Genomic DNA, 24,487 nt, shown 5'->3' with positions numbered 1-24,487 from the left:
GGGAAATGGGGAAGGGGATGAACATTTTAATTTTAATTTGTTAAGGTACTTTTAAAGTTTTATTAATTTACAGACAATTTGTTTAATCACCCCCACTTAAAAGAATACACTGACCTGACGAGCCTCTGACGTGAGGAAATCCCGAGGGAATCCCCAACCACGTGATGTGCTCCCAGTTGGTGATTGGATGCATTTATCAATCAGGTCGAAACATGTGCTTCGTTCTGATTGGACACTCGCAATCCACCAATGGTAGGGCAGGGAGCTGCGCACTCTCTGATTGGACAGTGTGGCTGGCAATCACTGCCATCCTTTGGGCCAATCAGCGGCGCCGCAAGTTGTGCGGAAGCGAAAAGTTTTTCGAAAGTTTGAGGCCGGGAGATGGAGCGGGGGATTGGGGCCTGCGGGCCGCTCCTTCTGCTCACGCTTCTGATCCGCTCCGTTGCAACCGAGTCCTTTACGCAGCCCTCGGACTCGGAGTTCACGTTCATTCTGCCGCCGGGCCGGGAGGAATGCTTCTACCAGAGCGCCGGCCACAACAGCAGCATGGAGCTGGAGTACCAGGTGGGGCTGGAGCCGCAGGCCCGGGGCTCGAATAAACGAGCAGTTTAGGGGCCGGGACCCCACTGTCACTGGGTGCAGTATTTAACCATGGGGTGGGCCAGTGTATTCCCCGGGGTTCCAGGAGCACCAATACCGGCGGTTTCCCCGCTCCCTAATCCAGGAGTGTTGCTGCTCCGGCTCAGATCACCACGGACTCCGGGCTAAACTGGCAGCTCCGACTGTGCCTCAACTGAAAATGTCTTTTTCTTCAGCTTAACTTTTGTGATTTTTTGTTTCAACTTTTAAATCCCGATCTTGTTCAGCTGAATTTCGTCTTGTCAAGGCAGCTTAAAGATCTTTAATAAACAGAACTGTGGCTTGCTGCCATCGCTGAGCTTTAATGGTGAGGCGTGTTCTGAGGATGAACTGTGGGTGTTCGGTGTATCTGAGCCCGGCTTGTGCTTTTCCCGTAGGTTATTGGAGGTGCCGGGCTGGATGTCGATTTCACCGTGTTTAGCCCAAATGGCGAAAGCCTGATCGCGGAGTCCAGGAGGTCTGACGGTGTCCATGCGTGAGTTTAACCCGGTGTCAACACACCCGGACATGGCTCCAAATAGCTTTCCGCCCGTCGGTTCTGTGCATGATGTTCTTCTCTCCTGAAGCAGGAGTACGGTTCACCAGCTCTCTGGTACACTGAATGGCCATTCTTTATGTCTGAGCTTTGATTGTGTTGGCAGGCTATTTGACTGTGCAGGGCATCACAGTGGAGCCCACTTCTGCCCTCACCCAGCGCCCATGCACCCAGTTTGCGAACAATCAAGCGCAGGAGCTTGTCTGAACTTCCCTTTCCTAGCTCAAGGATGCTGAGGTCAATTGTAGCTCCAACTGCCATCACCCTGACCGAGGTCAACTAATTCAACACAGACTGGGACCCTCCTAGACTCCACAACTCGGCAGCATCCAAGACACCTACTGCAGCCAGGACCCCCAGTGCTCCAGGATTCCCTGGCTGCAGATTCTGGTGCCCCTCATGGAATTCTCCCCTAGAGCTACATGCTCCAGTGTAGAAACTGATGCAATGTTTGCCCTTTGGAATTCATGGGGTTTCCTTTACTAGAAACAGCTTCCCGAGTGCTCATGTAACATGTTAATTGGAGACCATCTCTGGGTCTGATTATGGATTTCACAGATACAAGTGGATTAAGAATTGAAATATGATGTCATTATACAAATTAAATTGTTAATGTCCAGGGGGTCAGTTTAAATCCAGTCCACAAGGCTGACTCTTCCAGGGGTTCTGTGCTCGCTGACCTACATTGGCTCCCGGTCTGGCAACGCCTCCATTTTAAAATTCTCATCCTTGTGCTCAAATCCTTCCAGGGCCTAACCTCTTCCAGCCCTACAACCCTCCAAGATCTCTGCACTCCTCCAATTCTGGCCTTTTGAGCATCTCCCAATTTTAATCGTCCACCATTTGTGGCCGTGCCTCCAGCTGTCTAGGCCCTAAGCTCTGGAATTTCCTCCCTAAACCTCTTGGTATCTCTACCTCTCTCTCCTTTAAGATGCTCCTTAAAACCTGCCTCTTTGTCCAAGCTTTTGGTCATCTGTTCCAATATCTCCTTATGTGGCTCGGTGTCAAATTTTTGTCTGACAACGCTCCTGTGAAGCACCTTGGGACATTTTACTACATTAAAGGTGCTATATAAATGCAAGTTGTTTTCGTTTGCTTGGATCCCAGTTTAGATTTGTTTCAACACACTTCTTGGTGACAAATGAATCCAAAGCTGGTTGTTGTGTGGGGCAGCAAGACAATGTGAGCTCCATTAGTGACGCTTTTTCCTGTCCTACAGAATCGAGAACACCATTATTGGTGATTATAAAATCTGCTTCGACAATTCCTTCAGCACCATTTCTGAGAAGCTTATCTTCTTTGAGGTGATTTTTGATGATGCCCAGGAGGACTGGTCAGAAATCGTGGAACCGGAGGAGCTGCTGGACATTAAAATTGATGATATCAAGGTGAGCCAGCAACGCTCGTCAGAATCCATCCCAATATGGGCCGTTAACAGCATTTACCCTCTCTGTCTAAAGCTCTGACACACTGACCAGGTGCTGTGTAAATACAAGTACTGTCAGGTGCTGCCAGAGTGGAATGGAGCATTAGAAGGTGTGAAAGTAGCCTGGACTGCAACTCCTGTCTACTGCACAGTGTCTTGTGCACACTCCTGGGAGGAATGAGCAGGAGAGGGGCTTCACAATTTTTGTTGGGACTGGGAGAAGATGAAGAAACATAGATAATAAAAAGCACACCCTAGTAAGCACTAAATCAGCCTGGATGATGAGGTAGTGCTTTGGGGAGGTCAAGCTTGGGGATTACAACCCTGTAAATTGTAGTAGGAAGGGCAGACTGCGGGAGCTCCTCAGCTTCACTTTTTTTTTATTTGTTTGTGGGATGTGGGCGTCGGCAAAGCCAGCATTTATTGCCCATCCCTAATTTCCCTTGAGAAGGTGGTGGTGAGCTGCCGTCTTGAACCACTGTAGTCCGTGTGGTGAAGGTACTCCCACAGTGTTGTTAGGTAGGGAGTTCCAGGATTTTGGCCCAGCAACGATGATGGATTGGCGATATATTTCTAAGTCAGGATGGTGTGTGACTTGGAGGGAAATTTGGAGGTGGTGGTGTTCCCATGCGCCTGCTGCCCTTGTCTTTCTAGGTGGAAGAGGTCGTGGGTTTGGGAGGTGCTACCGAAGAAGCCTTGGCGAGTTGCTGCAGTGCATCTTGTAGTTGGTACACACTGCAGCCACGGTACACCGGTGGTGGAGGGAGTGAATGTTTAAGGTGGTGGATGGGGTGCAAATCAAGTGGGCTGCTTTGTCCTGGATGGTGTCGAGCTTCTCGAGTGTTGTTGGAGCTGCACTCCAGGCAAGTGGAGAGTATTCCATCACACTCCTTACTTGTGCCTTGTAGATGATGGAAAGGCTTTGGGGAGTCAGGAGGTGAGACACTCACCACAGAATACCTAGCCTCTGACCTGCTCTTGTTGCCACAATATTTATGTGGCTGGTCCAGTTAAGTTTCTGGTCAATGGTGACCCCCAGGATGTTGATGGGGGATTTGGCGAGGGTAATGCCATTGAATGTCAAGGGGAGGTGGTTAGACTCCTGCTTGTTGGAGATAGTCATTGCCTGGCACTTCTGTGGCGCGAATGTTACCTGCCACTTATCAACCCAAGCCTGAACGTCATCCAGGTCTTGTTGCATGCGGGCATGGACTGCTTCATTATCTGAGGAGTTCTGAATGGCGCTGGACGCTGCAGTCATCGGCGAACATCCCCATTTCTGACGTTATGTTGGAGGGAAGGTCATTGATGAAGCAGCTGAAGATGGTTGGACCTAGGACACTGCCCTGAGGAATTCCTGCAGCGATGTCCTGGGGCTGTGATGATTGACCTTCAACCACCACAACCATCTTCCTTTGTGCTAGGAATGACTCTAGCCAGTGGAGCGTTTTCCCCCCAATTCCCATTGATATCAGTTTTACTAGGGCTCCTTGATGCCACACCTGGTCAAATGCTGCCTTGATGTCAAGGGCAGTCACTCTCACCACACTTCTGGAACTCAGCTCCTTTGTCCATGTTTGGACCAAGGCTGTAATGAGGTCGGGAGCCGAGTGGTCTTGGCGGAACCCAAACTGGGCATCAGTGAGCAGGTTATTGGTTAGTAAGTGTTGCTTGATAGCACTGTCGATGACACCTTCCATCACTTTGCAGATGATTGAAAGTAGACTGATGGGGTGGTAATTGGTCGGATTGGATTTGTCCTGCTTTTTGTGGACAAGACATACCTGGGCAGTTTTCCATATTGTCGGGTAGATGCCGGTATTGTAGCTGTACTGGAACAGCTTGGCTAGAGGCGCGGCTAGTTCTGGAGCACAAGTCTTCAGCATGATAGCCGGGATGTTGTCGGGCCCCATAGCCTTTGCTGTATCCAGTGCGCTCAGCCGTTTCTTCATATCACATGGAGTGAATCGAATTGGCTGAAGACTGGTTTCTGTTATGGTGGGGACTTCAGGAGTAAGCCGATATGGATCATTCACTCGGCACTTCTGGCTGAAGATGGTTGCAAACACTTCAGCCTTGTCTTTTGCACTCACGTGCTGGGCTCCACCATCATTGAGGATGGGGATATTCATGGAGCCTCCTCCTCCCGTTAGTTGTTTAATGATCCGCCACCATTCACGACTGGATGGGGCAGGACTGCAGAGCTTTGATCTGATCTGTTGACTGTGGGATCACTTAGCCCTGTCTATAGCATGCTGCTTCTGCTTTTCAGCATACATGTAGTCCTGTGTTGCAGCTTCCCCCAAGTTGGCACCTCATTTTTAGGTATGCCTGGTGCTGCTCCTGGCATGCTCTTCTACATTCCTTGTTGAACCAGGGTTGGTCCCTTGGCTTGGTGGTAATGGTAGAGTGAGGGATATGCCGGGCCATGAGGTTACAGATTGTGGTGGAATACAATTCTGCTGTTGCTGATGGGCCACAGCGCCTCATAGATGCCCAGTTTTGAGCTGCTAGATCTGTTCTGAATCTATCCCATTTAGCACGCTGGTAGTGCCACACAACACGATGGAGGGTGTCCTCAGTGTGAAGACGGGACTTCGTTTCCACAATGACTGTGCAGTGGTCACTACTACCAATACTGTCATGGACAGATACATCTGTGATAGGTAGATTGGTGAGTACGAGGTCAAGTAGGTTTTTCCCCTCGTGTTGGTTCTCTCACCACCTGCCGCAGGCCCAGACTGGCAATTATGTCCTTCAGAGCTCGGTCAGTAGTGGTGCTACCAAGCCACTCTTGGTGATGGACATTGAAGTCCCCCACCCAGAGTACATTCTGTGCCCTCGCTACTCTCGGTGCTTCTTCCAAGTGGTGTTCAACATGGAGGAGTACTGATTCATCAGCTGAGGGAGGGCGGTAGGTGGTAATCAGCAGGAGGTTTCCTTGCCCATGCATGACCTGAAGCCGTGAGACTTCATGGGGTCTGGAGTCAATGTTGAGGACTCCCAGGGCCACTCCTTCCCGACTGTTTACCACTGTGCCACCACCCCTGGTGGGTCTGTCTGGCCAGTGGGACAGGACTTACCCAGGGATGGTGACAGAGGAGTTTGGGACATTGGCTGTAAGGTATGAGCCTGTGAGTATGACTATGTCGGGCTGTTGCTTCACTAGTTTGTGGGACAGCTCTCCCAATTTTGGCACAAGTCCCCAGATGTTGGTGAGGAGGACTTTGCAGGGTCGACTGGGCCGTGTCCATAGCCAGTGCCAAGGTCGATGCCGGGTGGTCCGTCTGGTTTCATTGTTTCGAAGCGGTTAGTTACAACTGAGTGGCTTGCTAGGCCATTTCGGAGGGCAGTTAAGAGTCAACCACATTGCTGTGGGTCTGGAGTCACATACAGACCAGACCGGGTAAGGACAGCAGATTTCCTTCCCTAAAGGACATTAGTGAACCAGATGGGTTTCTACTACAATCTGATAGTTTCATGGTTACCATTACTGATACTAGCTTTTTATTCCAGATTTATTGAATGAACTGAATTTAAATTCCCCAGCTGCCGTGGTGGGATTTGAACTCTCATCTCTGGATCATTAGTCCAGGCCTCTGGATTACTAGCCCAGTGACAGAACCACTACCATTCCCATCATAGAAACTTAAAATCTTTCAGCACAGAAGAAACCATTAGGCCCATTGTGCCTGTGCTGGTAGAGCAATCCACTTAGTATCACTCCCCTGCCCTTTCCCCATAGTCTTATACATTTTTATTTTCAAATATTTAACCACTTTCCTTTGTTTCTTGCAGGGCATTCAATGTCCTAACAACCCACGGTGGAAAAAACATTCTCCTAACCGCTCCCTACGTCTAAGTTTATGCCCTCCATTTACCAACTCACTGGACTAGTGGAAATAGGTTTCCCTTTGTACCTACACAGCCCCTCTATCAGATCTCCTCATAACTAAAGCCTCTCTCATGCTGGTATTATCTGTGAATCTTCTGCACCTTCTCTATGGCCTTGACATACTTGCTATAATAGTGTCCAAAATGGGACACAATATTCTGCAGCCTAATGATGTCTAGGTTTAGCATTCTCTTAACTGTTGATAAGCTATAGCCCTATTTATAAAACCTAGGATCCCATTTGCTTCTTTGCTTTTACAGTTTTATCAACTTGCCTCTCGCTTTTAAACATGTGTCTGAACCCATAAATTTCTCTGTTTATTACCACTTCCTGTATCTGCTTATAGAAACATAGAAGATAGGAGGAGTAGGCCATTCGGCCCCTCGAGCCTGCTCCACCATTCAATGTGATCATGGCTGATCATCCAAATTCAGTACCCTGTCCCTGCTTTCTCCCATATCCCTTGATCCCCTTAGCCTTAAGAAATATATCTAACTCCTTCTAGAGAATTCCACAGGTTCACCACTCTCTGGGTGAAGAAATTCCTCTTCATCTCTGTCCTAAATGGCTTACCCCTTATCCTTAGACTGTGACCCCTAGTTCTGGACTCCCCTGCCATCGGGAACAGCCTTCCTGCATCTAGTCCTGTTAGAATTTTATAAGTTTCAATGAGATCCCCTCTCATTCTTCTAAACTCTAGCGAATATAAGCCTAATCGACCCAATCTCTCTTCATACGTCATTCCTGCCATCCCAGGTATCAGTCTGGTGAATCTTTGCTGCACTTCCTCCATGGCAAGAACATCCTTCCTCAGATAAGGCGACCAAAACTGCACACAATACTCAAGGTGTGGTCTCACCAAGGCCCTGTACAACTGCAGCAAGACGTCCTTGCTCCTGTACTCTAATCCCCTCGCTATGAAGGCCAGCATACCATTTGCCTTCTTAACCGCCTGCTGCATGTTTACCTTCAGCGACTGGTGCACAAGGACACCCAGGTCTCGTTGCACTTCCCCTTTTCCCAATCTATTGCTGTTCAGATAATAATCTGCCTTCCTGTTTTTGCCACCAAAGTGGACAACCTCGCATTTATCCACATTATACTGCATCTGCCCAATCGCCCAACCTGTCCAAATCGTACTGGAGTTTCTCTGCATCCTCCTCACAGCACACACGCCCACCCAGCTTTGTGTCATCTGCAAACTTGGAGATATTACATCTAGTTCCCTCGTCTAGATCATTAATATATATTGTGAATAACTGGGGTCCCAGCACCGATCCCTGCGGTACCCCACTAGTCACTGCCTTCCACTCGGAAAAAGACCCGTTTATTTCAACTCTTTGCTTCCTGTCTGCCAACCAGTTTTCTATCCAAGTCAGTACCTTGCCCCCAATCCCATGTGCTTTAACTTTACACGCTAATCTCTTATGCGGGACTTTATCGAAAGCTTTCTGAAAGTCCAAATACACCACATCCACTGGTTCTCCCTTATCTATTCTACTAGTTACATCCTCAAAAAATTCCAGTAGATTAGTCAAGCATGATTTACCTTTTGTAAATCCATGTTGTCTTTGTCTGATCCTGTCACTGTTTTCCAAGTGCTCTGCTATTACATCTTTTATAATGGACTCTTAGCATTTTCCCCACTACCGATGTCAGGCTTATAATTCCCCGTTTTTTCTCTGCCACCTTTTTTAAATAGTGGGGTTACATTAGCTACCCTCTGATCCATGGGAACTGTTCCAGAGTCTATAGAATTTTGGAAGATGACTAGCAATGCATCTACTATTTCGAGGGCCACTTCCTTAAATACCCTAGGATGTAGATTATCAGGCCCTGGGGATTTATCAGCCTTCAATCCCGTCAATTTCCCTAACACCATTTCCCTACAAATACTGATTTCATTCAGTTTCTCCCTCATTAGACCCTATGTTCCCTGACATCTCTGGGAGTTTATTTGTGTCCTCCTTTGTGAAGACAGAACCAAAGTATGTATTTCATTGGTCTGCCATGTCTTTGTTCCCCATTATAAATTCCCCTGATTCTGACTGCAAGGGACCTACGCTTGACTTTACCAATCTTTTTCTCTCCACATATCTATAAAAGCTTTTACAGTCAGTTTTTATGTTCCCTGAAAGCTTACTCTCATACTCTATTTTCCCCCTCTTAATTAATCCCTTTGTCCTCCTTTGCTGAATCCTAAACTGCTCCCAATCCTCAGGTTTACTGCTTTTTCTTGCCAATTTATATGTCCTCTCCTTGGATCTTATGCTGTCCCTAATTTCCCTCGTTAGCCAATGTTGAGTCACCTTTTTTGTTTTATTTTTACGCTTATTACGACTTCCTGTATATATTTTCTCTTTCCTCCTCCTATAATGTATCCGCTCACATTTCCCCAGAATAAATTTCACCTGACACCAATCTACTAACCTCTCTGTCCTCCTGAAGTCACTTACAGTCCTCATCTGGGAAGCCATGAGTTAGGAGGAGATGGAGTGCTGACTATAGTTACCATCTCTCTCTCACTATTCATCCCTCATCTTTCAGGAGGCGATTGGAAATATGAACAGCAAGCTGGGGAAGAGCATGCAGATCCAGGCCATCCTCCGAGCCTTCGAGGCACGGGATCGCAACCTGCAAGAGGGCAACTTGGGACGGGTCAATTTTTGGTCAGCAGTCAATCTGGGGGTGATGCTGGTGGTGTCGTTTGTCCAGGTCTACATGTTGAAAAGTCTCTTTGATGACCGCAGAAAAGTCCAAACTTAAATTTAAGAAAATGGCAATTGAAGCAGAGGCATGGACAGGGGTGGCTGAGTAGATGCAGGTCCTTTTACTGGTTTTGGGGTGACTGGTGTGGCTGATTTTGGGGTTAGTTGGGGCATTGGGATAAGCTAACGGTGAGACTGATGTGAATGGTACAGACTGGGCTGTACAAGGATACTTTCACAGAATACCCTCCCAATGTTAAATATGTACTTGTTCTTTAAGGTCAATATCTGCTTGTTTATTAATAAACTGGGGAAAGGTTCCGGGAGTCAGGAATTACATCCTGTTTGAGGTTCAGAGAAGCAATTAATAAGCAGTTCAGCTCTGATTTAAAACAAACATGTAATTAATGTAGTAAATTAAATTATTTATTTATGAAGTCTGAGAAAGCTCGGCTGGGATGGGAGAGGGGCCTGTGATGGGGAGAGGGAGGGGGACCTGGCTGGGAGGGCACAGTCTGTTTGTAGTTACCCCTGCAAAGTATCACCTGCCATGATTCCTGGCACTTGGTGTTATCAATCTAGGTGCTGGGGGGCCCTGAACACCCCCTACACTGAGGAAAGCAAGTGATCGACAGCTGGTGACACCAAGCTCCTCTCACCTTCCTCCCAACCAGTTACAAGAGTGAAGAGGTTGGCTGCAGGTCCTGTTGGTGGTGGGGAGAAAGAGATGAAATGTTTTTAAAACCAAAGCAGATGCAGTTAAAATGTCAGACTGCAGTGCTGCGATGGTCCTGGTCACCTGATGACCTATTGGGCTTCAAGGTGAGACTGGCCCGAGCCTGCGCCCAGTGCAGTTGAGCTGTAATTGGCCTTCATCAGAATAAAATAAAGGGAATGAGCTGTTAGTGAACGTGTCTATCCACAGGTCTGAAGTGGGAGTGGGGGCTGAAGTGTGGGTGGGGTGTGGTTTTGTTCTTCCAAACTGCAAATCTATTTTATGCAAATAGCAGCTTTTCTATTAAAAGTGCTTTAACCTGGTAGCGACCCTGTGTATTTACTGGTGTTTCCCGTGTGTCTTAGTAACTAGAACTGAACACAGGTCCCAGGTGTTAGGAACACTGCTATTTTTGATATATCAATGACCTGGACTGGTGTGTACGGGGCACAATTTCAAAGTTTGCAGCCAACACAAAACTTGGAAATGTAGTAAACAATGAGGAGGATGGTAACAGACTGCAGGAGGAGATGGGCAGACACATGGCAGATGAAATTTAACAAAGTGTGAAGTGATGTACTTTTGGTAGGTAGGAAGAATGAAGAAAAGTAATATGAACTAAATGGTACAATTTTAAAAGGGGGTGCAGAAACAGACCTGGGGCTGTATATACACAAATCTTTGAAGATGGCTTTATTAATAGAGGCATAAGGGTACAAAAGCAAGGAAGTTATACTGAACCTTTATAAAACACGGATTAGGGCTCAGCATAGAACCTTTTGTTTGATTTCCCTTTAATGATTATTTTGGATGTGCCACCCTTCCTAGATTTCTGGTGCTGTCATGAGGGAGGCACCTGATGCAATCTGATGACTGTAAAATATTGGATACGGTGCCTTAAGCTTCTATATCAGCTTTTTATGCAGAACTTCAAAGGTTTTCCGCAAGTCTCAGTACATTACATTGCAGGGCTTTACCTCACTTCGGTGCGGTTTAAACAGCATGCTGTGAGTTGGGCGAGTCAGGGAATCTTAACTGTTTGCTAAAATGAAACTTTTGTTTGTTTCACATTTACTGTTACTGTTTAAAATCTAAACTTCCCAGTGTGGCGGTACCACTGGTTGTCCCTTACAGTGAGACACATAATTCCCTTTAACTTACCTTTTGGGGCCGTTGCCCTTTTAACTTACCTGTTGGGGCCATTGCCCCTTTAAGACGTGCCCTAGCGCGCTGACGTCACGTCACGTACAACGTGAGGTGCGTGCGCCGGCACAGCCCGGCCTAGCGTCTTCAGCCTCAACGGCCAGCTGACGGGAGCGATGCAATCTTCCGCGGCAAGCACCGGCACCTCGCGACCTCGGCCTCAATGGCCAACGACGCGCATCACGTGACGCCCTAAGCGCGGGAAACGCGAACACAGTGATGGCGTCATCACGCTCCCCACATGACTGCGAACTCAGTCCGCATGGCGTCCCCGCTGGGACAAGACCTACACCACGGTGCTCCTACAGTCAGCCATCTTACCTGCTGTAATTAGCCTGTTCCTGTAAATAAACAACTGGTCAAACTCTCTTATTTAGTGGCGAGCTACACGAACCGCTACATTGGTGACCCCACGACGTGAGTACGGGAGCTCATCAATTCCAACGCTACAATTGGTGAACCCGTATCCGTGAACGATTTTCACAGTAGCAACGCGCGCCTGAACCTCGTCTTCACTCAAGACGACCAACGCACAACCGACGAACAACCACGGAACAGCAACCGCCTAACACCGATTCCACCAAAAGTGACCCCGTCTTTGCGTACGTATTCGCAATGGAAGCGCAGCTTGGAGGTGAGCCTGTTTTTCACGAACGATGTCAGAGGTAGAGCACGACCATACGGCAACCGTCATCCACCAGCGCTACAATTGGTGGGTTTGTGAACGTCGTTCACAAACGAAGCACGCTATGGAAGCATCAGCCGTTCTGCTGTCGCTACCACAATCCAGGGAGCCACGGTCTCCCTCGTGCTTTATGCAGGTAGAAGCCCTGTTCACCAAGAACATCGATGCGGCTCAGACCACGCACGTGCTCACGGTCTCCGTATTCGACTCTTCTACCGCCACGTGGATCGTCCGCCTCTACATCCAAAGCAACAGCAAGTATACATCTCTCCAAGCGCGGGGTACAGCATGTTCGGGCCCACAAGATCGGAGCGCGCCCCGCGGGGATATGAGGACTCACCCCCGCAAAACACAAGGATGCACTCCTCGCGCACGAGGACCCATCCCCCTCGAACCACGAGAACCCATCCCTCGTGAACGCAGACGACTCCTTCTCCGCCGACGACGCACCAGCCCTTCAGCTTGCTGGTTGTGTTACCTACTGCACGATTCGGCATGAACAAAAGCGTGCCGCCGTCCCGGCTGTTTTCTCCTAAATCTACAACTGTTAGAAGTGTTGACGCCCTCCAGGCAGAGTTACCCCTCCTGAAAGCAACAACAACCTGGACCGTTGCCGCCCTTTCTCCAGTTTTCCCTTTTAACAAACGCAAACGTCTACTGAAGCTGCACACAGGACGGGTCCAACGGGCATCCTGTGGCCGCGATCAGCCATGTGAAAGTTGCTGGCATCACTGATCAACGCAGCAACTCTTCACCCTCCGTTGTGTTCACGTCGTAGCACTATGGTGTGGTAAACCACTGTTATACCTGCCTCTGTGGGTGTTTGTATTCCACTGTGTACATGTCTGTACATGCCTCGGCTGACTCCTCCCACGAGTCCAGGTATAAAGGTGACTGCTCCACAGTCCCTCTGTATTCTGGACTGGTCGACCACTCGAGGCACACCTTCATTCTCTTGTTAATAAAAGCCTGTTAGTTACTCGCTTAACCTCAGTCTTTTGAGTAATTGATAGCGCATCATATGGCACGCACCGTTCCGTGCATTCCAGCCTCCCGAAGGTTTCGCTCACCAGCCAACGGCGACATCGCCCGCGTCCGCCCAACCTGCCCGTCACTCTGACAAGGCCTGCTGTTTCGCACGTCTCCACGGTCCTTCGCCTGACGGATACGTTTTATTCGCCACGATGCGCGTAAGGATCTGCTCACGAGCAGCATCTTCATACCTCGCCTACCAAGTCGAGACAGCACGACCCCCGTGACCACTAGCTCGTCAGACCATCTCATCTTTGGACTTTCGTTAAAGCGAATTCTGGGGGGGCCTATGTGGCGGTACCACTGGTTGTCCCTTACATTGAGACACATAATTCCCTTTAACTTACCTTTTGGGGCCGTTGTCCTTTTAACTTACCTGTTGGGGCCATTGCCCCTTTAAGATGCGCGCTGACGTCATGTCACGTACAACGTGATGTGCGTGCGCCGGCACAGCCCGGCCTAGCGTCTTCAGCCTCAACGGCCAGCTGACGGGAGCGAAGCAATCTTCCGCTCCCGCGGCAAGCACCGGCACAGCCCGGCCTCGCGACCTCGGCCTCAACGGCCAGCGACGCGCATCACGTGACGTCCTAAGCGCGGGAAACACGAACACCGTGATGACGTCACAACACAAACGTGATGTTACAACACAAACGCGATGTTATCACGCTCCCCACAGGACTGCGAACTCAGTCCTTGTGGAGTCCCCGCTGGGACAAGACCTACACCACGGTGCTCCTACAGTCAGCCATCTTACCTGCTGTAATTAGCCTGTTCCTGTAAATAAACAACTGGTTAATAGTTCGTCGAAGTCAAACTCTCATTTAGTGGCGATCTACACGAACCGCTACACCAGCTTTAAACAGGGTTATAAAGGGATATACAAGGCCTACAATTCAGAGCAGTTGAAGGCAGTTAATTAGGGAAACTAGATTAAACTGGTTCTCCTGTAACAGAACCCAGCAAGCTCCTTTGTTTCAGGGCCTATAAAAACAGGCTTTGCAGTGCGATTTTTGCACTGAGTGCGTTATAAAGAGTGCTGCAAGTTGGGTGAGGAGTGGAAGGAGGAGCTCCCTTGCTTCGCCTTTGTTTTTCCTAACGTTTCACCCTGTAGGAATCGGTTCTTACTTTACACCAAGGAAAGAGTCCGAGAGCGGGAGCAGTCAAACAACCACAACTGTGAAACCGCTAAAGTGACGTCTCAACCAGGGAAGGAGCTGATTGGTAAGTAGGACCTGATGAGTATTTCTACAGTCCAGTCGTTAAAGTAAAAGTAAGGTCTCTAGAGTAAGTAGTGTTTAAAGGGAAGTAAGGTCCCTAGTGCATTTAATATTCTTTAATTTAAAGTGGCAGGGCAGCTCAGCAGCATGGAGTGCTCCTGTGCTATGTGGGAAGTCAGGGACACTTTAGGTGTCCAGGGCAAACACATGTGCAGGAAGTGGCTGCAGCTACTCAAAATCCGTATTTTGAAACAGGAGCTGCCGCTGGAGTCACTGTGGAGCATCCGCGAAGCTGAGATCTTCATGGATAGCACGTTTAATGAGGTGGTCACACCGCAGGTAAAGAGTGCACAGGCAGACAGGAAATGGGTGACTGCCAGACAGAGTAAAAGAACTAGGAAGGTAGTACAGGAGTCCCCTGGGTCCATCTCCCTCTGACAGATTTTCCGTTTTGGTCACCTTACCTGAGGAAGGACGTTCTTGCCATGGAGGGAGTGCAGCGAAGATTCACCAGGCTGATACTTGGGATGGCAGGAATGACATACGAGGAGTGATTGTGTCGATTGGGCTTATACTCACTGGAGTTTAGAAGATTGAGAGGGGATCTCATCGAAACCTATAAAATTCTGTCAGGTCTGGACAGACTAGATGCAGAAAGGATGTTTCTGATGGCCGGGGAGTCCAGAACCAGGGGTCATAGTCTAAGGATAAGGGGTAAGCCATTTAGGACAGAAATGAGGAGGAATTTCTTCACCCAGAGAGTGGTGAACCTGTGGAATTCTCTACCACAGAAGGCGGTGGAGGCCAGTTCATTAAATATATTCAAGAAAGAATTGGATATGTTTCTTGAGGCTAAAGGGATCAAGGGATATCGGGAGAAGGCAGGGACAGGGTACTGAATTTGGATGATCAGCCATGATCTCATTGAATGGTGGAGCAGGCTCGAAGGGCCGAATGGCCTACTCCTGCTTCTATGTTTCTATGCTGGGGGAGATGGTTTCTCAGGGGAATTGCAGCAAGAGCCAAGTCCGTGGCACTACGAGTGGCTCAGCTGCACAGGAGGGGAGGAAGAAGAGTGGGAGAGCAATAGTGACAGGGGATTCTATCGTAAGGGGAACAGACAGATGTTTCTGTGGCCGCAGACGTGACTCCAGGATGGTATGTTGCCTCCCTGGTGGCAGGGTCAAGGATGTCACGGAACGGCTGCAGGGCATTCTGAAGGGGGAGGTTCACATTGGAACCAACAACATGGGTAGAAAGAGGGATGAGGTCCTGCAAGAAGAATTTAGGGAGCTAGGTAGCAGATTAAAAAGCAGAACCTCAAAGGTTGTAATCTCTGGATTACTCCCAGTGCCACGTGCTAGTGAGTATAGGCTTAGGCGGATAGAGCAGATGAATGCCTGGCTAAAGAGTTGGTGCAGGAGGGAGGGCTTTAGTTTCCTGGATCACTGGGTCTGCTTCTGGGGAAGGTGGGACCTGTACAATTCGGACGGGTTGCACCGGAACCGGACCAACATCCTTGCGGGGAGGTTTGCTAGTACTGTTTGGGTGGGGGTGGGGGGGGGTATACGGAGTGGAGCTATAGCAGGGGGTGATGCACAGCCAAATATAGAGGGAAAAAACAAGTCAGCCTGGAAGGCAGAGCAAATATGTAATGGCACAAGGGAGTATGGCAAGGCTGAATGGCATTTATTTTAATGCAGGGAGTCTTGCGAGTAAGGCAGATGAATTGAAGGTGTTGATGAACACATGGGAGTATGATATTGTTGCTATCACAGAGACATGGCTGAGGGAGGGGCAGGACTGGCAGCTCAATATTCCAGGGTATAGAATCTTCAGGTGAGAGAGAGGGGGGTGTCGCAATATTAATCAAGGAGTCAATTACTACTGTAAGGAGGGGATGATATCTTAGCGGGTTCCTCTAATGAGGCCATATGGGTAGAACTTAAAAAAAGGGGGCAAGCACTTTGCTGGGAGTGTACTATAGGCCCCCAGTCAGGGGGAGCTAGAGGAACAGATATGTAGGCAAATCTGAGAAGTGTAGAAATAATAGGGTAATAGTAAGGGATTTCAACTTCCCCAATATTAACTGGGATAATCAAAGTGTGAAAGGCTTAGAGGGTGTGGAATTCTTAGTGCATCCAGGAGAGCTTTTTGAGCCAGCATGTAGAAAGTCCTACAAGAGAGGGGGCGGTACTGGACCCAATTCTAGGGAATGTAGCCAGGCAAGTGGTAGAAGTGTCAGTAGGAGGGCATTTTGGTGACGGTGACCATAATTCGGTGAGATTTAAGGCAGTCATGGAAAAGGACAAAGATGGACCGGAAATAAAGGTTCTAAATTGGGGGAAGGCTGATTTTTTTAATATAAGGCAGGATCTGGCCAAAGTGGACTGGGATCAGCTACTTGTAGGAAAATCCACATCAGAGCAGTGGGAGTCTTTCAGAAAGGAAAGAGTACAACGCCAACATTTTCCCGTAAAGGTCAAGGGATATACAAGAATGGATTAGGGAAAAAAAGGGAGGCTTTTGGCAGATACAAAGGACTAAACAGTGGAAGCCCTAGAGGAGTATAGAAAGTGCAGGGGGGTACTTAAAGAAATTAGAAGAGCAAAGAGGGGGCATGAAAAAACACTGGCGGGCAAAATAAAGGAAAATCCCAAGGTGTTTTATAAGTATATTAAGGGCAAGAGGATAACCAGGGAAAGAGTAGGGCCCATTAGGGACCAAAGTGGCAATGTGTGTGTAGAGTCAGAAGATGTAGGTGAGGTTTTAAATGAATATTTTGCATCTGTGTTCACTATGGAAAAAGACGATGTAGGAAACATAGGAGCAGGAGTCGGCCATTCGAGCCTGCTCCGCCATTCAATGAGATCATGGCTGATCGTCCAAATTCAGTACCCTGTCCCTGCCTTCTCCCCATGTCCCTTGATCCCTTTAACCTTAAGATATATATCTAACTCTTGAATATATTTAATGAACTGGCCTCCACCGCCCTCTGTGGCAGAGAATTCCACAAGTTCATCACTCTCTGGGTGAAGAAATTTCAGTCCTAAATGGCTTACCCCTTATCCTTAGACTATGACCCCCGGTTCTGGACTCCCCAGCCATCAGAAACATCCTTCCTGCATCTAGTCTGTCCAGGCCTGACAGAATTTTATAGGTTTCGATGAGATCCCCTCTCAATCTTCTAAACTCCAGTGAGTATAAGCCCAATCGACACAATCTCTCCTCATACGTCATTCCTGCCATCCCAGGTATCAGCCTGGTGAATCTTCGCTGCACTCCCTCCATGGCAAGAACGTCCTTCCTCAGGTAAGGCGACCAAAACTGCACACAATACTCAAGGTGTGGTCTCACCAAGGCCCTGTACAACTGCAGCAAGACATCCTTGTTCCTGTACTCGAACCCTCTTGCTACGAAGGCCAACATACTATGCACCTGCATGCTTACCTTCAGCGACTGGTGCACAACAACACCCAGGTCTCTTTGCACTGCCCCATCTCCCATAGAAATCAGGCATGGAGATTGTGATATACTTGAACAAATTAGTATTGAGAGGGAGGAGGTTTTAGCAGGCTTAAAGTGGATAAATCCCCAGGCTGCTGTGTGAGGCAAGGGAGGAGATTGCAGGCACAAATTTTCAGAACCTCTCTGGCTACAGGGGAGGTGCCAGAGGACTGGAGAACAGCTAACGTAGTACCATTATTCAAGAAGGGTAGTAGGGATAAACCAGGGAATTACAGGCCAGTGAGCCTAACATCAGTGGTAGGGAAATTATTGGAAAAAATTCTGAGGGACAGAATTAGTCTCCACTTGGAGAGGCAAGGATTAATCAAGGATAGTCAGCATAGCTTTGTCAGGGGGAGATCATGTTTAACCAATTTGATTGAATTTTGAGAGGGGGTGACTAGGTGTGTGGATGAGGGTAGTGCAGTTGATGTAGTCTACATGGACTTCAGTAAGGCTTTTGACAAAGTTCCACATGGGAGACTGGTCAAGAAGGTAAGAGCCCATGGGATCCAGGGCAATTTGGCACATTGGATCCAAAATTGCCTTCGTGGCAGGAGGCAGAGGGTGATGGTCAAAGGTTGTTTTTGTGACTGGAAGCCTGTGTCCAGTGGTGTTTCATAGGGATCGGTGCTGGGTCCTTTGTTGTTTGCAGTGTACATTAATGATTTTAGATATGAATGTAGGAGGTATGATCAGTAAGTTCGCAGATGACACGAAAATTGGTGGTGTGGTAAATAGTAAGGCGGGAAGCCTCAGGCTCCAGGACGATATAGACGGGTTGGTCAGATGGGTAGAACAGTGGCAAATGGAATTTAACCCTGAAAATTGTGAGGTGATGCATTTTGGGAGGACTAACAAGGCAAGGGAATACACAATGAATGGTAGGACCCTAGGAAGGACAGAGGAACCTTGGTGTGCATGCACATAGATCCCTGAAGGCAGCAGGACATGTAGATAAGGTGGTTAAAAAGGCATATGGGATACTTATATTCTATGCCTCGGCGAATGAAGGCAAGAGCAGGGAGGTTATGATGGAGCTGTACAAAACGCTAGTTAGGCCACAGCTGGAATACTGTGTGCAGTTCTGGTCGCCACACTATAGGAAGGATGTGATTGCATTGGAGAGGGTGCAGAGGAGATTCACCAGGATGTTACCTGGGCTGGAGCGTTTCAGCTGTGAAGAGACTGGACAGGCTGGGGTTGTTTTCCTTAGAGCAGAGAAGGCTGAGGGGGGACCTGATTGAGGTGTACAAAATTATGTGGGGCATAGATAGGGTAGATAGAAAGGAACTTTTCCCCTTATTAGAGGGGTCAATAACCAGGGGGCATAGCTTCACTACAAGGGGCAGGAGGTTTAGAGGAAAAACTTTTTCACCCAGAGGGTGGTTGGAATCTGGAACTCACTGTCTGAAAGGGTGGTAGAGGCAGGAAGCCTCACAACATTCAAGAAGCATTTAGATGAGCACTTGAAACGCCATAGCATACAAGGCTACGGACCAAGTGCTGGAAAATGGGATTAGAATAGGCAGGGCTTGATGGCCGAAGGGCCTCTTTCTGTGCTGTATAACTGACTCTAGGTGTCACCTCCTGAAAACCAATATGTGCTGGCCAGCGGTGTGTCTCACACTTATCCCTGGCCACTTGAATGTAGGAAGTATGATTAAGAAGTTTGCAGATGATACATAAATTGGCCATGTGGTTGATAATGGAAGAAGAAAGCTGCAGAAAGATATCAATGGACTGGTCAGGTGGGCAGAACAGTGGCAAATGGAATTCAATCTGGAGAAGTGTGAGGTAATGCATTTGGGGAGGGCGAACAAGTCAAGGGAATACACAATAAATGGTAGGACACCGAGGAGTGCATGTCCACAGATCCCTGAAGGTAGCAGGACAGGTAGATAAGGTGGTTAAGGTGGCACACGGAATACTTGCCTTTATTAGCCGAGGCGTAGAGTACAAGAGCAGGGAGGTTATGCTTGAACTGTATAAAACACTAGTTAGGCTGCAGCTAGAATACTGCGTACAGTTCTGGGCACCACATTACAAGAAGGATGTGATCGCACTAGAGAGGGGACAGAGGAGATTTACCACAGCTAGAGTACTGCGTACAGTTCTGGGCACCACATTACAAGAAGGATGTGATCGCACTAGAGAGGGGACAGAGGAGATTTACCACAGCTAGAGTACTGCGTACAGTTCTGGGCACCACATTACAAGAAGGATGTGATTACACTAGAGGGGGGACAGAGGAGATTTACCACAGCTAGAGTACTGCGTACAGTTCTGGGCACCACATTACAAGAAGGATGTGATTACACTAGAGAGGGGACAGAGGAGATTTACCACAGCTAGAGTACTGCGTACAGTTCTGGGCACCACATTACAAGAAGGATGTGATTACACTAGAGAGGGGACAGAGGAGATTTACCACAGCTAGAGTACTGCGTACAGTTCTGGGCACCACATTACAAGAAGGATGTGATTACACTAGAGAGGGGACAGAGGAGATTTACCACAGCTAGAATACTGCGTACAGTTCTGGGCACCACATTACAAGAAGGATGTGATTACACTAGAGAGGGGACAGAGGAGATTTACCACAGCTAGAGTACTGCGTACAGTTCTGGGCACCACATTACAAGGAGGATGTGATCGCACTAGAGAGGGGACAGAGGAGATTTACCACAGCTAGAGTACTGCGTACAGTTCTGGGCACCACATTACAAGGAGGATGTGATTACACTAGAGAGGGGACAGAGGAGATTTACCACAGCTAGAGTACTGTGTACAGTTCTGGGCACCACATTACAAGGAGGATGTGATCGCACTAGAGAGGGGACAGAGGAGATTTACCACAGCTAGAATACTGTGTACAGTTCTGGGCACCACATTACAAGGAGGATGTGATCGCACTAGAGAGGGGACAGAGGAGATTTACCACAGCTAGAGTACTGCGTACAGTTCTGGGCACCACATTACAAGAAGGATGTGATTACACTAGAGAGGGGACAGAGGAGATTTACCACAGCTAGAGTACTGCGTACAGTTCTGGGCACCACATTACAAGGAGGATGTGATCGCACTAGAGAGGGGACAGAGGAGATTTACCACAGCTAGAGTACTGCGTACAGTTCTGGGCACCACATTACAAGGAGGATGTGATCGCACTAGAGAGGGGACAGAGGAGATTTACAAGGATATTGCCTGGGCTGGGGAATTTAGGCTATGAGGAAAGATTGGATAGGCTGGGGTTGTTTTCTTTGGAACAGAGGAGGCTGAAGGGAGACCTAATTGCAGTGTATAAAATTGAGGGGCCTAGATAGAGTGGATAGGAAGGACCTATTTCCCTTAGCAGAAGGGTCAATAACCAGGGGGCATAGATTTAAAGTAATTGGTCGGAGGTTTAGAGGTGATTTGAGGAGAAATGTTTTCACCCAGAGGATGGTGGGGGTCTGGAACGCACTGCCTGAAAGGGTGGTAGAGGCCGAGACCCTCATCACATTTAAATGTGGATGGGCACCAGCATATATAGGAATGGAAGAGAGGAATAAGGTGCATAAGAGTGAGTGTGTTGGATAGTACTAGAGAAGATAGTACTGGAGGCGGTAGTAGTATCATGTTTAGATAGGAGCAGACTAAAAGACTACAAAAAATTCAAATGGGTTTAGAATGCATGTACGTAAACGCATAAGGTTGGTGAGCTACAAGCGCAATTAGCAGTGTGGCAATAACGGAAATGTGGCTTAAAAACAGTGAGGACTGGGCACTTAATATTCAAAGGTACAAGGTGTTCGGAAAAGATAGGGAAAGTAAAAAGGGAGGTGGGGTGGCAGTGCTGATTAAGGAAGACATTGTAGTGTTGGAAAGGGAGGATGTTCTTGAGGGGAGAAAGACAATCCATTTGGTTGGAGTTAAGGAACAAAAAGGGTATGATGACACTATTGGGGATATTCTGTAGGCCTCCAAATAGTGAGAGGGAGGTAGAGGAGCAAATCTGCAGGGAAATCACAGAGATATGCAAGAGCTATAGAGTGGTGATATTGGGGGGACTTTAATTACCCAAATATCGATTGGGATAATGCTAGGGTAAAGGGAAAGGAGGGGGAGGAATTTCTGAAATGTGTTCAGGAGAATTTCCTTGCGCAATATGTTCTTGGCCCAACGAGGAAGGAGGCATTGCTGGACCTGGTGCTGGGGCATAAGGTGGGCCAGGTCCACCAAGTGTCTGTGGCAGAACATTTGGGTACAAGTGATCATCGTATCATAAGATTTAGATTAGCAATGGAGAGTAGAATGGAACTTCTAAACTGGAATAGGGCTAACTTCAATGGGATGTGAAAGGATCCATGGTTACATGGAACCAAAGACCGACAGGAAAAACTAACGGAACAATGGGTGATCTTTAAGGAGGAGATGTTCCAAGTACAGGCTAGGTACATTCCAACAAGGAAGGGTAAGGAAACCAAAGCAAGGGCTCCTTGGATGATGAGGGAGATAGAGAAGATGATAAAATAAAAAAAGAGGGTGTATGATGCATGTCAGGTGAATTCTTCAAGGGAGAACCAGACCAAATACAATAAGTTGAGAGGGGAAGTGAAGATAAGATTGGCAGAGAGAGAGAGTAGAATGGCGGTTAACATGAAAGGGAACCCAAAAATCTTCTATCAGCATGTAAACAGTAAGCGGCTAGTAAGAGGCAGGGTGTGGCCTATTAGAGACAAAGGTGATATATGCTTGGAGGCGCAGGGCAAGGCTAGAATACTCAGTACTTTGTATCGATGTTTACTAAGGAGGTGGATGCTGACAAAATATCGATAGAAGTGGAAAAGATGGAAGGGGTGAAAATTGATAGACAGGATGTACTTGAAAGGCTGGGTATGCTTAGAGTGGATAAGTCGCCTGCTCCAGATGGCTTGCATCCCAGGTTGCTAAGGGAATTGGGGGAGGAGATGGCGGAAGGGCTTGCCATAATTTTCCAATCTTCCCTAGATGCGGGGGAGGTGCCTGAGGATTGGAAAGTGGCAAATGTGACACTATTGTTCAAGAAAGGGTGTAAGGACATTCCTAGTAACTACAGGCCGGACAATTTAACATCAGTGGTGGGTAAAGTTTTAGAAACAATAATCAAGGAAAATATTAACAGGCACTTGGAGAGGTTTAAGCTAATTAAATAGAGCCAACACAAATTTGCAAAAGGCAGATTGTGTTTGTTACTGCATCAAAAATTCAATTAGATTAGTCAGAGAGGATTGATGAAGGGAATGAAATGGATGTTGTCTACATGGATTTTCGGAAGGCATTTGACAAAGTACCACATACAAGGCTGGTTAACGAAATTGAGGCTTATGGAATAGGTGGGTCAGTGGCAGCTTGGATAAGGAATTGGCTTAAGGACAGAAAACAGCGATTTGTGGTAAATGGCTGTTTTTCAGACTGGCGGATGGTAGACAGCGGTGTTCCCCAATGGTCAGTGCTGGGTCCACTGCAAATGACCTGGATATTGGAATGCAGTAGAATTTCTAAATTTGCCGATAACACCAAACTTGGGGGTGCGGCAAACAGTGATGATGATACCAATCGACTGCGACAGCATGTAGAAAGGCTAGCAGAATGGGCAGATGGAACTTAATACAGAGAAGTGAGAGGTGATGCATTTTAGCAGAAGGAACAGGGAGAGGCAATATACACTTAATGGCACAGTTTTAAAGAATGTGCAGGGACAGAGGGACCTGGGAGTTAATGTGCATAGGTCCCTGAAGGTGGCAGGGCATATTGAGAGAGTGGTTAACAAAGCATATGGGATCTTGGGCTTCATAAATAGAGGTATTGAGTACAAAAGTAGAGAAGTTATTCTGAACCTTTATAAAGCACTGGTTAGGCCACAATTGGAGTATTGCGTCCAGTTCTGGTCAGCACACTTTAGGAAGGATGTGAAGTCCCTTGAGAGGGTGCAGAGGAGATTTACCAGAATGGATCCGGGGATGGGGGATCTTAGCTACAAGGACAGGTTGGAGAAGCTGGATTTGTTTTCATTAGAGCAAAGGAGGTTGAGGGGTGATTTGATAGCGGTGTACAAGATTATGACGGGTTTGGATAGGCTAGACAGGGAAAAGTTGTTCCCACTAGTTGAAGGACTAGGGGACACAGATTTAAGGTTTTGGGCAAGAAACATGGGGGATGAGAGAAAAAACTTTTTTACACTGAGTGGCGAAGACCTGAAACTCGCTGCTGACGGAAGTGGTGGAAACAGACACACTCAATGTTTTCAAGGGGAGACTGGATAGGCACTTGAGGGAAATAAACTTGCAGGACTACGGGGATAGAGCGGGGGAATGGGACTGACTGGATTGCTCTAGAGAGCCAGCAGGGACTCGATGGGCTGAATGGCCTCTTTCTGTGCCGTTATGACTAAGTACTTGGATATGCACTTGAAGTGCTGTAACCTACAGACCAAGTGCTGGAAAGTGGGATTAGGGTGGAGAGCTCTTTGTCGGCCGGCACGGCCACCTTCTATGCTGTAAATTTCTATGATTCTATAATAACCTGGACCGCCTCCTCACGCTCCCAACTGGTGGATTTCCTTAATGTCATGCTTCAATCATTTCCCCACTCTCCTCATTTCCCAAGGACTAATCCAATGCAGCAAACTCGCCTGAGAGAAAAGCAGGCATAAACCCAACATTAAACAGTGGTCCATTGCAGCCTCGGTCCCAGACAGCTGATACAGCTCCTCCTTCCCCTTCCCCACCACCACCCTGACCCCAATCAAGGGGTGACAGCTTTTCCCCTTCCCTGGCCACTATCTAGGGGTGATGGACAGTCAAAACCTGCATCAAACTCCAGACGCACGTTCAGTATGTGGGTTTTAAAATATTTCAAATTAAACACATCAATCCAGGAATACGCCAGCCTTCCCCACAGG

General features: G+C 47.9%; 1 protein-coding gene across 1 annotated transcript; it reads left to right on the top strand.

Annotated features, from left to right (window-relative positions):
* The first annotated feature begins 301 nt into the window (after positions 1-301).
* Positions 302-10,241, top strand: LOC147097817 (transmembrane emp24 domain-containing protein 1-like). Its single transcript, XM_085971962.1, has 4 exons — positions 302-564; positions 1,017-1,114; positions 2,394-2,562; positions 9,043-10,241. Exons 1-4 carry the CDS (start codon positions 382-384, stop codon positions 9,259-9,261), a joined length of 669 nt encoding a protein of 222 aa, XP_085828088.1. The 5' UTR covers positions 302-381; the 3' UTR covers positions 9,262-10,241.
* The last annotated feature ends 14,246 nt before the right edge of the window (positions 10,242-24,487 follow it).

Source organism: Somniosus microcephalus, chromosome 31 (genome assembly GCF_052327205.1).
Source record: "Somniosus microcephalus isolate GS21.2 chromosome 31, FLI_Smic_1.0, whole genome shotgun sequence".
In the NCBI taxonomy this organism is placed as follows: Eukaryota; Metazoa; Chordata; class Chondrichthyes; order Squaliformes; family Somniosidae; genus Somniosus; species Somniosus microcephalus.
Note: the sequence above shows the minus strand (reverse complement) of the source record. Positions and strands in the feature narration are given on the sequence as shown.

Excerpts from the sequence above, each read along its gene's own strand:
- LOC147097817 (XM_085971962.1), top strand. The coding sequence starts at position 382 with ATGGAGCGGGGGATTGGGGCCTGCGGGCCGCTCCTTCTGCTCACGCTT. Across the intron at positions 565-1,016 it reads GCATGGAGCTGGAGTACCAG|GTTATTGGAGGTGCCGGGCT; the intron begins GTGGGGCTGGAG and ends CTTTTCCCGTAG. Across the intron at positions 2,563-9,042 it reads TTAAAATTGATGATATCAAG|GAGGCGATTGGAAATATGAA; the intron begins GTGAGCCAGCAA and ends CTCATCTTTCAG.